Source organism: Natrix helvetica (genome assembly GCF_964273705.1).
Source record: "Natrix helvetica genome assembly, chromosome: 1".
Classification (NCBI taxonomy): Eukaryota; Metazoa; Chordata; class Lepidosauria; order Squamata; family Natricidae; genus Natrix; species Natrix helvetica.
This window is the reverse complement of record NC_138548.1, coordinates 79,049,248-79,062,110: the sequence shown is the minus strand read 5'-3', so window position 1 is coordinate 79,062,110 and position 12,863 is coordinate 79,049,248. Positions and strand designations below refer to the sequence as shown.

The 12,863-nt window shown below is 37.6% G+C and overlaps 1 protein-coding gene across 5 annotated transcripts in view; it reads right to left on the bottom strand.

Annotated features, from left to right (window-relative positions):
• Nucleotides 1-12,863, bottom strand: part of MYBPC3 (myosin binding protein C3) — a 98,817-nt gene that overhangs the window by 42,184 nt on the left and 43,770 nt on the right. For 4 of the 5 annotated variants that reach the window (XM_081953398.1, XM_081953400.1, XM_081953399.1 and 1 more), the window contains exons 10-14: nucleotides 7,841-7,965; nucleotides 5,332-5,437; nucleotides 4,510-4,676; nucleotides 3,508-3,673; nucleotides 2,429-2,535 (exon numbers count right to left, since the gene is read on the bottom strand). In XM_081953398.1, the coding sequence (XP_081809524.1) occupies nucleotides 2,429-2,535; nucleotides 3,508-3,673; nucleotides 4,510-4,676; nucleotides 5,332-5,437; nucleotides 7,841-7,965 (671 nt within the window). Of the gene's footprint in view, nucleotides 1-2,428; nucleotides 2,536-3,507; nucleotides 3,674-4,509; nucleotides 4,677-5,331; nucleotides 5,438-7,840; nucleotides 7,966-11,580; nucleotides 11,714-12,863 lie in introns of all 5 variants that reach the window. The other variant, XM_081953402.1, reaches the window with a different exon arrangement.

Here is a 12,863-nt window from a genome sequence, read left to right as displayed (position 1 = left end):
AGACCTGAAAATCACTATGGCTGCTTGGTCAATGGCAGCATGAAATAATATTTGATGAAATGTTTCTGGTTTAATGTTTTCTAAGGTTTAACAGATTTCAAACAACTATAAACATCCATAGCTGGGCGAAGAAAAAAAATCACCCAAAGTGACATTGACCTTTTGATTCATCCATTGAGTCACTGACAAAAAAGGTTTTAGCATTATTCTTCTGAAACTATGTTCCACTACTTGATATTTCTGGACCATCATGATCATACTTTTTTTTTTTTCAAAAACAGTGTAAAATATTATTAGCGTATTCTGCCTGCAGAGGTTGGTCAAACATTTCCTTTATCACTTTGATTTCCTGGTTGGTTTTCATATCTTCTGACTTTATTCTCTGATCTCACCTTCAGGTCTGTTTCTGGTGTATTTGTAATATACATGCATACCAGGGGTGGGTTCCTGCCAGTTCTAACCTCTTCTATAGAAGAGGTTCCACAAATCTACAGTGCCGTTTAGAACCGGTTCCAGCTCCCTCCCCCCGCCCGTCCGCACATTATCAAGATGAAGAGCAAGAGGAGGGATTCTGGGAGTTGAAGTCCACAAGTCTTAAAGCTGTCAAGTTTGAACACCCCTGGGTTTTTTTCTAAAGGGTTAGGGGTGCAAGGGTCTTGTAACTTGACGGCTTTAAGACTTGCCTGCTTCAAATGCCAGAGTTTCTGAGCCAACATTTTGGTTGTTAAGCAAGAGCGTTGTTAAGTGAGTTTCACCACATTTTACAAGTTGGCCACGCTCACCCAGTCACATGGCTGGCAAGCCACTCCCACCCGGTCACATGGCCAGCAAGCCACTCCCACCCAGTCACATGGCCGGCAAGCTACTCCCACAAAGCATGCCACACCTACAGAAGATGTTCTAAAAAAATTTGAAACCCACCCCTGATGCACACATATATAAAATACCCAATCTTATATATCCCATTATCCAGTAATTGCATTTCTACTGTTGCTAACTATAGCTTTCATCCTTTTGGCTTAATAGATCTGTAGGAAACCTCCCACCCAAGAAAGGAACATGGCAATATTTTTCCTTGATTCACTCTTCCTTCTGTTGCCTTTCATCTTTATACTTTCTCCCCGGAACAGTCTTCCAGAGAAGCTTGGGATATGACTGAGTGGGGAAGGGGGAGCAACACACTAAAAAAAGAAAGCTACTCTCTTTCCTTGCCTCATTTCTTCTAACAAAACTTTCCCAAATCAAAACTATTCTGCTGAAAAAGGCCAGCTAAACAGTTTGTGGACTAATTTTCCAGAGTTACCATATTTTTGGGGACTTTAAGACACACACACACACCCTTCAAAGAGGGTGAAATTTGGGTGTGTCTTATACACCAAATGTAGCCCCATCCACCTGCCGGCCCCCACCCTTCAACCATATTTTGCCTCGGTGCATTGTGTTTTAGACCTGTTCCAGGCTGAAAGGATTGTCACAGACCATCACTGCCTCCATGCCTCACATTTTTGGCCTCTGTGCCTTGCGCCTTTGGTCTCTTTGCCTTGCGTTTTCAGCCTCTGAACGCTCCATTTCAGACCCATTCAAGACTGCGCGGATCGCCAGAGCACATTGCCGCCAATTGCTGCCTCTGCGCATTGTGTTTTTGCTCTGCGCATTGCATTTTTGGGAGGTTCTAGTGGGAATCAGTGCAGCTGCCGATCCCCACTGCCTACAACTGCCCCCAAAATGTGACACACACAGGCCAAAAAGCCAGCCTGGAACAGCTGCTGCCTCCAACTGCCCCCAAAATGTGACACACACAGGCCAAAAAGCCAGCCTGGAACAGCTGCTGCCTGGTCTGACTGTTCCATGCCATGCCTGCTGTACTCACCAGAGCTGCATGAGTAGATCAGCTGCATGTTTGAAGCCGTATTTCAGCTCCAAAGAAGCATGTGTGATAGAAGGGAGCACACACATGTGCTAACAACCAGTGAACCAGTTGTTAACGTTCACCTCTGGGAACAGCTGATTGGGGATATTCCGAGACTGATCTACTACCAATCAGCTAGTGCTGAATCAGGCTGTGATAATGTGCTGAAGCTGACCAGGTTGTTTGCTAAGGACACTAGCCAGATGAATACTAATGGATGCAGAATTTTCTTTTCCTATTTTCCTCCCCCAAAACTAATTTGTGTCCAAAAAATATGGTAACTAAATTAAGTTACACTAAAACAATACAATATATGGTATTATGTTTTACTACTCTGCTTTTTTTGTGTGTGTGCAAATGGTGGTGTTGGAGCTTTGATATAATAAAATAAGCTATATTCCGCAACCAGATCTAATCACAGCTTAGTTATGAAATGTGCATTTAAAAACAGACAGACAGACAGACAAATCCTGCTACACATTCTTATCTAGTGTTAGAAAAGAGATTCCATGAATTTACCCAAAAAACGCAGATGAGCTGAGAGATTGTATGCAAATCCTTGAGGCACAAAAGAATAATCAGCTTCATCTTCTGGGGTAACGTCATCAATGGTTAGCTTATGGATTCTGAAAAACAAATATTTGTCATGGATGAAGGCGGATATACATGTCTTGGGATAATGTTGCAGGATCCAATTTCTGTCAGTCAGCAGGATCAGAAATTTTGACTTTTCAGCTTTTGTCTGAGCTTTCAGGGAATGTTGGTCTAGCAGACTGTGTGCTGTTCTGTGTGTGGTATTTGTAGTGCCTGTTGTAAGTGGCTTTTTAGATATTGATCGCGATATATTGATGGCTGGCTTTTAAGTCATTAGTTGTCATTTGCTTGTGCAACCTACCAGTGGTAGGTTGCTCCAGGTTAGGCTCAGTTTGGCCGAACTGGTAGTTTTGTCACACCCCCGAACTAGTTCCCTCGCAGCTGCTGGGATGCCGCCATTTTGTTTTTTAGCGACTGCACTTGCGCATGTACAAAGAACAATTTACATTGAACAGTGCCCACATGGGCAGCACATGTTGAGCGTGTGTTGCGAAGCGGTAGTAAAACCGGAAGCAACCCAACTATAATTATAACTGAAGGAGATTTTTTGGCTGACATAAATTTTTAAAAATTAAACAGACACACATAGTACAAACACAAAATAACCAATAATGGAGTCGGGGTGGGGGGGAGACAGCAAAACTCAGAGAAAAAAAATTAAGACACTATATAAAGCAAAAACAAAATAAATCTCAAAACACAACATTTAATGTTAGCATTCCTATTTTTAATTTTCAATACTGAAAATCCAAAAAGACCATATTTAAATGTTCACAATATCTGAAAAAAGTATGAATATTAGAAACTTCAAAGTCACTTAATTGTTAATTAATTACTTGTGCATCTTCTTACAAAAACAAAAAAAAATCATTTAGTATTTTCAGCTTTCATATATTTTTTTCCGCTTGCAATTTATGGGGAACTTTAAATTACTTTTCTCACGCCACAAAAATAATCCTAAGAAAATCAGTGTTCTATAACCACTGTAAAATGTTATAATGTACCTGCCAATATGAGAGATTTTAATCCGATTGTTTGGGATGACCTCTTTCCCATTTTTCAGCCAGATACCCTTCACATTCTCATCAGACACTTCACACTTGAACACAGCCTGGTCTCGTGCCTTCACGGTCAGATCTGCAATACTTTGGTACACCTCTAGCTTCTTTTCTGAGATTGTGAATTAGGAAACCCAATCAACATGACTGCAAGCATTCAGAGGTAGGAAACACCCAAACTGTAGATATTGCTTTTACAAAGTAATAATAATAATAAAGCTAAAGAAAAAAACCACCTCTTCCGGAACAGGTGAAATAGGAAGAGATATTTTGAGGAGACAAGAATTAGAATTAACACACCCATAGAGGCACAGGCCTTTATGGAAAAAAACAAAATACACCTAGAAAAAACAGAAGATCCTATAACGGATATGCAGGACACGGGAGGGGCCGGAGCTCTGCCAGCGGGGGGAGAAGGGGCAATAACAAGAAAGCTCAGATCACAAAAATGAATAAGAAAATCTCGTTGATATAAACTGACCGAAAGTAGTAATGGAATTAACATGTGGATCATATATTACTATGTATTAAACTGATTGAAAGTACCAATAGAACTAATATGCTGATTATATATGATTATGTATTAATGATTTATATTCAGATGTATACTATGAGTTTGGAGGGAGGGGGCGCCTACCACACTTTGCAACTGCCAAAATTTGTATACCTTTCCACTACCTTTTTCCTTGTAAATTTTAAAAAAACCAATAAAACTTTGTTTAAAAAAAAAAAGGAAGAGATATTTAGGAATGTGTGAGAATTTAGTGTAATTTGATATGTAAGGCAGTGCTATTATCAGAATATGTGTGACATCAACATCAACATATAATGCATGATTAACATACAATACATAATTAACTGTTCTATTACTAGTTATTACTGTTACAGAGAAGGCCATTACCAATCTCCATACACATTTTTAAAAGCATATTCTTATTTATTTCTCACCTTGTACAATCAATTCTGCAACAGACTCCCCACCATTAGTTTTGACTTTGTAATGCCCATTGTCTTCCTTGGTGGACTCATTGATGATGAGGTAGTGTTTTTTACCATCTTTTTTGAAACGATATTTGAATGCCTCTTCTCGAGTAAGCTCTACACCATCTTTTTCCCTGCGGATATCAAAGTATCATTGTGCTTATTATTATTATTATTTTTCGATCATGGCACTTTTACATTAGCCAGTAGACCACAATGCTATTGCAGAGTAGTAGTTTGGCTGCCAATTTACCAGCTCTGTTGTAGGACATGCTCAGGCACTTCCTATGGTAAGCCACAAGGGGATGAGCTGGCTTCCCACCAGAAAGAACGACAAATGGCTCTTTCTGCAGAAGTCACCTAAGGCCCTTTCCTTTCCCTGGAGCCTTATGACTTCAGCTCACTTTTCCGGCCATATAAAACAGATGGTGATTACTCATAGGTTTTTATCCCTGGTATTCGGAAACATGATTCCACTGTTTTTAAAAAACCTTGTTTGAGTTCTAAAAGCTAAGTAGTTGGGATTAGTTGGGTATTTGATGTGAGACCACTGGGTAATACCAGAGCAGTAGTCTTGACTAGGAAGCCAGAAAAAAATTCTAGAAGAAAGCAATATGAAGCTGCTTTTATGTTGCTGCCTAGAAGACCAAATAAGCATGTCCCTGAAATCATCAAAAGCTGAGCTCAATTAGAGGTAATCATAATTTTTTAAAATAAAGGTCTTTGGCCAGTTTAGGGTATAACTTCCCCTCAACAGTGAAGGTTTTCCCTCCATCCCCTTTACTTTACCATTTTACAGTAGCCCCATCTTCAGACACTTCAGCTTCAAACTCCACTCTTTCCCCAACTGTGACCACTTGGTCTTCCAGAGAATGAGTAATCAGGATGGGAGGCTCTAGAAAGGAAATGAGAACTTGATTTCAGAATGGAGAATATGACAGGCCTAAAAACTAAGATAGATTCATGGCAATTCTTCCAAGCCGAGTTCTTTATTGTTTCTACACCTATAGACAGAATCTTGCTAGAATGAGCACTCTACTATCTGCATCTATCATATACTCCCAGAACTATTAGGGAGGGGCTGCTTTGACATTTTTCTCTCACACAAAATATTTGGATCGAGTTGTTTCTTATTCTTCTGGAATGCACCCATTCCCTGTGGGATCCACTTCCTCATTACCAAAGGTGGGTTCCTACCGGTTCAGACCAGTTCAGTTGAGGAGGTAGTAACTCGGCCACTCACGCACCCGAACCAGTTGTATCAGCACCACTGTAGGCTCCGCCATCTTGTTTTTTCCTTTTGCGCATGCACAAAAGCAATTTTTTGACTACTGTGCATGCATGTGTAGTGCACATCAAGCATGCCTGAACTGCGTCCCTGAGCGAACTAGCAGTAAAAGAAGCCGCAACCCACCCCTGCTCACTACATTTCATTACAGAAAGTAAAGATAATTTAAAACTTTAGCATTTGTTTCTCGTTCTTCTAAATTACATTCATGTGGAATAAGATTAATTTTCTTCTTCAAGACCCAGGACAGTGTATTCCTGTGCCATTCAAAAGCATGAAGCTTTTCTGAGAAGATCACAAAAACCTCAGACAGAAGAGAAGAACAGAAAAGTATAACAATGGGTCCCAGATTTTTTTCTTATTTTCCTCCAAAACCTAAATTCTTGACACTATTTTTGCACATTATTCAAACTGTCCTTTTTTTCCCACAACAGTGACATTTTTTGGCTGTACCTATATAGTGCCATACAATGTTATAGTGGAATTGAGGATGATAGTAACATCTGACACTCTTGGATGCTGTCATTACCCTGTGGTCTCCCTTTAACTTTTTCCTAGTACCTTCAATAGTATCAAACAGTTGCATCTTGCTGTTTTAGTTCTCTGCAAAATTCATAAAATAACCAGAAGGCCATACAATAATTAAAAAGGGCAGCCAAACTCAGCATTGCTCAAAATAATGTGAAGGAATGTAGACCTGGTCGTAGGAAGAGGAAAGGAATGAGCAAATGGTTAGGGGAGAGGTTTTGGATAGCATTACTGTCCAAACTCAACTCAACTCAACACTGTCTCAATTTTGTTTGGCATAATAGGAAACAAAGAGAAATTCTGACAGGCTTTCAAGATACTACTAACCTGCACGGAAACTTAAAAAGCATTTCTGGAATCTATGCTTTTTCTATTTCATGATCTCCCTTACCTTGAAAGGCTGACATCTATCTTGAAAGTTTTTGTCAAGGTTTCTCCCTCTACATTTTTACACTAAACAAAATCAAGGTAAAATTATTTTGAAATTCTCATCTTTTCTGAAATTCTTCCTTTAACAATTTAGTTATTCCTTTCCCATTTACAAGGTCAAGATCATATTCTTTCATACTACATAGCTCATCAGCAATTACTTCAGATGTGGCCCACTCAAACAGTCTTCAGCTGCAACTCAAGTCACCTTCAATTAAATCCAATCTCTATATGGGTTTTGTATGTTGGAAAGATTGAGCTAGGTCACATTCCTGTGAAACAAGTAAAAACTCATCTCATACTATCTTATTCCCACTTCCCTGTTTTCAAAGTAAACATCACTTTTGTAAAAGGTATATGCCACCTTTTTTGACTCATCATTATTTCTCTTCCTTTCCTCCAGCCCTATAATTATGATGTTTGTTTCAGAAAGAACTGAAAGCTGTTACTTTGGCTGAGAAGATGAAAGGACATAAGTGAAAAAATGTAAGAAGGATTTAGAATTGATGGTTTGAATCATATTGCTGTTTAATTTTTAGTTGTAAACCAAAATCATCTGCCCATAATAGTTAACACTAACACATCTGAACACCAACTGTATGTTTATAGAATTACCATGCCTGCAACCCAATCTTAGATATAGTTGGAAGCAAATGCCATTTCATTCAATCTGGCTAAGTATCAAATGAGCATGCAGAAGACTTTCAGGTTCACAATAACCTATTAGCTTCTGCAGGGAATTCAAATATTTGACAAATCTCATGAGGTAATTAATATTCACTAGAGAAGCAGAAATATTTATAATTCTTTCTAGTAGGTAAAAATATGGTAAATATAGACATGCATAAATTTTCTCAAGTTCAGGAAATAATGGAGAAAAAAGAGAAGAAGCCTTACACACACACACACACATTAAATTGTTGCCAAAAATAACATATTGCAGCAATATAAAATGTAGGATTACAGGAAGTTGCTCAAAATCTTTGAATTATAATCTAGATCTTAGTCTGTATATCTCATAGCCCAACCCAACAACAATAATAAATCATTCACCTCTTACAAACAGTTCTGTGAAAGTCTTCTCTTCCCCAATCACGCATTGATATGCTGCGTCATCAGCCAATGAGCAGTGGTTTATGGTCAAGATCCTTTTATTTCCCAGAGATTCAAAAATATATCTAGAGAAATGCAAATGAAGATGATGGAATTTGCAGAGATGGCTAAACTGACTTCCTTGATTATAGAAAAGACAATATTTATATTTATTGCTGACTAGCAACCTCCTCTAAAATCTTTGTGGGTAATAGAACAAAAAAAAAATAAAGTTATGATTTACAGTTGTGATGGTTAGGAAAAAATAGGAGGGCTTTTTGCAATCATAGAGTAAGAGATAATTTTGTATTTGTACTTATTGCTGTAAAGAAAATTGGAAGGTACATTCTCTTTTTTTTCTTACTTCCCCCCCCACAGTTCTTATTAGTTTTTATCTTTTAAAATTCCACAATAAAAATTATATTAAAAAAAATGGAAATGGAATTTAAAAAAAACCTAACAAAGAATAGGTGTCACCTAGATTCCTGGGCATTTTTGATCAGCTATGTTCACATCCACATATTCTAATCTATACAGTGCGTAGAGAAAAAGGATAAAAGATAATTGCAAAGATTGTAGTAAAAAAGAACAAGGAACAGTTACATTTTTAAAAGGGAAAGAAAATACAGTGATATTGATGGGGAAAAAATGGAAGTGGGTGAAAAATCATTAAATAAGAAGCCTCAGCCAGAGTGGAGTGGTTAATTAATAATAATAAAATGAATACAAGTGTTGAAACAATTTGGAATGAAATTGAAGTGAAGGAATGCTTAGGAGGAATGTTTTAGAGATTTGTATAGGAATAGTAGTGATAGATCTTATACCTTGAGTAAGTTGGGTGGCCTATATATTTTATAAACATAGAAATAATAAACAAACAGAACTCAAGTGAATGCTATAAATGTTAATGTTCAAGAAAAAAAATGATGAAAAGAAAGTAATACTTGCTGTCAGAACCTTGAAAAATTATATTTTTAAAAATAAAATTTATAAAGCCACAAGCATGGGTGGTAAAATTTGGGAAATATGGAAATTAAAATATGGATATGGTTTACATATAAAGTAATAGTGTGATTTGTTTAGTGTGTGTAAAGATTTATCTGTTCCTGATAATTGGAAGAAAATTGTTGTTTCTTAACACAAAGTGAAAGACAGTATTGCAACTTCACACATAGTTAAAAACAAACAAGATCTGTATGAATGTGGGAAATAAAACATTGTAATTTAAAGAAAGCGTACATAAAACAGCTTGAATGATGGAATATTTTGTGTGAACATGGATTTGATGGTTGATTGCTGAATGCAGTAAGAATGGCATATATATGCAAATAATACTAAAGTGCACATGACAAGAAAAGCACTCTTTGGCAGATGGCTTAGCTGTAAGCATCAGAATGAGGATTTGTGATAAACCACTAGATTTTTAAAAAATGTATTCATGAAGAAAAATTTAACAAATGCTTGATGAAATTAGAGGTGTATTACTATGGATATGAAGCTATGATATGAAGTTATGTATACAGAATGAAGGTGCTGCAATGTTGCTGGCTTGCAATCCAAATGATTTGCAAGGAATGTTAGATTGCATAATGTGGTGAGGAACATGGAGGTGAAAATTAATGTATAATGAGCAATAAAGTTGTGTTTGATTGCAGAAACTATGTGAACAAATACTTAATGATGAAAAATTGAAGCAAAGAGATGGATTTAGGTTCCCTGGTAAAATGTTTATCAAAGAAGGGAAGACGGATGGAGACATTTTAAGAGAATATTGTGAATACTATAGAAAAGTGGTAGGTAATATATATAGTAATGGATGTTTATCAAAAGAAGGGGAAACTTGTTCATATGGCAATAATCGCCTGCATTCTGAGGAACATCATAGAAGTAAACTGACTGCAGGGGAAATATACTTAAGATATATGCGGCAAAACAAGAAGCGCTAGGTTGAAGAATCAATAGTGTCAAATGAATGTGGATTTTACTGCAAGAATGATCAATATTAAAGAAATAAATTGCGGTGGATTGAGAGACTGACTCAAGAAAAGGCATAAAACAAATACATGAAGTGAATGGATTGAGAGAAAGGCGAAGAGTGAGAAAGTCAGATGAAATTAATGGGATCCTCAAAAAAAGAGAGGAGAGAGAAGGTAAATGTATGACATGGGGCATGGGCACTGTGATAACAAAGACTGTTTTCAAGGGCAAATGTATGGATTGGTAAAGAGTGATTTGGGATAAACTACATTTAGCTTCTGCCAACCTAGCAATGTGAAAGCACGTAAAAAATGCAAGTAGAAAAATAGGGACCATTTTGGTGGGAAGGTAACAGAGCTCTGTACGCCTTCGACATTTAATCATGCTGGCCACATGACCATGGAGATGTCTTCGGACAGCACTGGCTCTTCGGCTTAGAAATGGAGATGAGCACCACCCCCTAGAGTTGGGAATGATTAGCACATATGGGTTGGAGAACCTATTACATTTAGCTGTATTTCCTTCTCTTTCTCTTATTTCGTGCCTTAATTCCCTTGCTGTATATGGATATGCTTTCTTTCATGGGGCTCAGTGTGAAATAACTCAGCCGATTTTCTTATAGATCCTTGCTTGTTGCAGGGAGCTGCTTCTTTCTTTAGGTTTCCCTCTTTAATAAATCTAATCTAACAATACTCGGATGGTCCTGTGCCTTCCTGCTGATAACAATTGGCTTATTACATTATATCTTTCCCCATTTCTGTGCTTTGCATAATGCTGCTCACCCAAAAAGAATTGCATAATGGGTATGAATTATACATATCCTCATCCCGATCTAGATAACAAAATAATGTGGAAAAGACTACTAAGGGACTCATCTATTCCTTGGGATATGCATGAAAACAATTAAACATATAGCAGTTATTCATGATACAAAAAAACCCCCACTAACATCTTCATAAATTGCTTAATAAGGCAGAGGTAATTACCATGGTTTTATCTTAGATAGCTTATTTATGGCCAAGTGATCATGCAGTATGTTATCATTAATTCAATGATACTAACTTAGGACTAGTCAGACTTGTATTAGAAGATTTCAAAACTAGATTGACTCATTTGTAATTTCAGCCCTTCTATCTAAAAATTTAAGGGGGGGATCAGCAAAATTATATCCTTTGCTATCTCGTAGATGAAGGAAAGTAGAAAAAACAAGTAGTGCAATATGAGGACTTACTTGCTAAGAACAAATGATGGATGGGGTTCATTCAAGGCAGAGATGAGTAGAAGAAAGAGAAAAACCAGGTGTGAAAAACTACATGAATTAGCAGTCTTATAATACAGTAAGCATTAATCCCACCTCATCCTCTCAACTCCTTATACCTTTTGTTGATATTGGAGGCTTCTAGAGTGAGTGGGTAGAGGTATCAAAAGATTCAAGATCATGGCCACTACTGTGCAATTAAATCCCAGTCTTTATTATATGAGTTGCACATAAAAATGGGGTTATTATATAGTTGCAATCACAAACTTGACTTTTTTTTTTTACTCCCACCCACCCATAGATGCCTCTGGTTGCAATTTTTTCTCCCTCTCTATTCTGATGAAATTTCCTTCTTTCCCAGTGTTGGTGATGACTAGGTTTCCTATATTCCACATTATATCCATATAACATTTCATATTGCTGTATAATACTAATCCAAATGCTTTCATTTTGTTCTCTTGATTACCTGCCACTCACTTGGATCTCTTGTCCATTCTTGAGCCATTTTACTTCCTCATCTGGGTTAGCAAGTTCCACTGCTAATTTGATTTTATGTCCTTTGTCAACTTGATATGCTGGATCCAACCTCTTCTGAAATGCTGTGGACAAAATGGGTTTATAATTAAGATTCATGTTATTTGAATGCGTCCTATAACTCAGATGCTGCCAAATGGAGACCCCCTGGCTCTATTAATCAAAAGCTATTCTGCTTTTTTAAAGCCCGAGTAGATGTTTTTGTGATAGGAAAAAAAGTAAAAATGAAGGTGGGGAAAAAGAGGCGGGCTAAAATTATATGCCTAGAAGGAGGATCTCATAACAAAAGTGTCATCTGGAATTGTTTAAGAATGACAAGAAATCCCAAGAAATCCCTTTTATCCTCCTGCATTTAAGTCTGCATTTAAAATATTTTCATGCAATGGATTTTAGATATTAAGGTAGAGGTAAAAGTTCCCCTTGCACATATGTGCTAGTCGTTCCCGACTCTAGGGGACGGTGCTCATCTCCGTTTCAAAGCTGAAGAGCCAGCGCTGTCCGAAGACGTCTCCGTGGTCATGTGGCCCGCAGGACTAAACACCGAAGGCGCACGGGACGCTGTTACCTTCCCACCAAAGGTGGTCTCTATTTTTCTACTTGCATTTTTGCATGCTTTCAAACTGCTAGGTTGGCAGATGCTGGGACAAGTAATGGGAGCTCACTCCATTATGCGGCACTAGGGATTTGAACCTCCGAACTCATACCTTCGACAGGTTCAACATCTCATTTTGCCTACATTAGGCAAAGAAAGATAAATCTTAAATAAAAGTGATTTTTATGACATTCTTATGACTGATTCTGATTTTTTAAAAAAATATTCAACTTGATTGTGACAGAAGAAGGGTAGATAAAGGCACAGGAAGAATCCAATCTGAGCTGGTCATTGGGATCAGAGGTTTGTCCTTCCAAGCTTTTGGCCTCATGTGTCAAGGAACTTCTCAATCTCCAGAATGCATCCATTGAGAATTGAGATTGAGAAGTTCCTTGAGGATGGGCTCCAGCATGAGTCCAAACACTTGGAAGAGCAAATCTCTAGTCCTATTGACGAATTCAGATTGATTCCTTCAACATTATCCTGAGACAGGTACCGTATTTCCCCAAATATAAGACAGAGTCTTATTTTCTTTTGACCCCCTAAATAAGCGCTTGGCCTTATTTTGGGGGAGGTCTTATTAGTTTTGAGGTGCAGGAAGCAGCAAGCGTGATCACCTCATG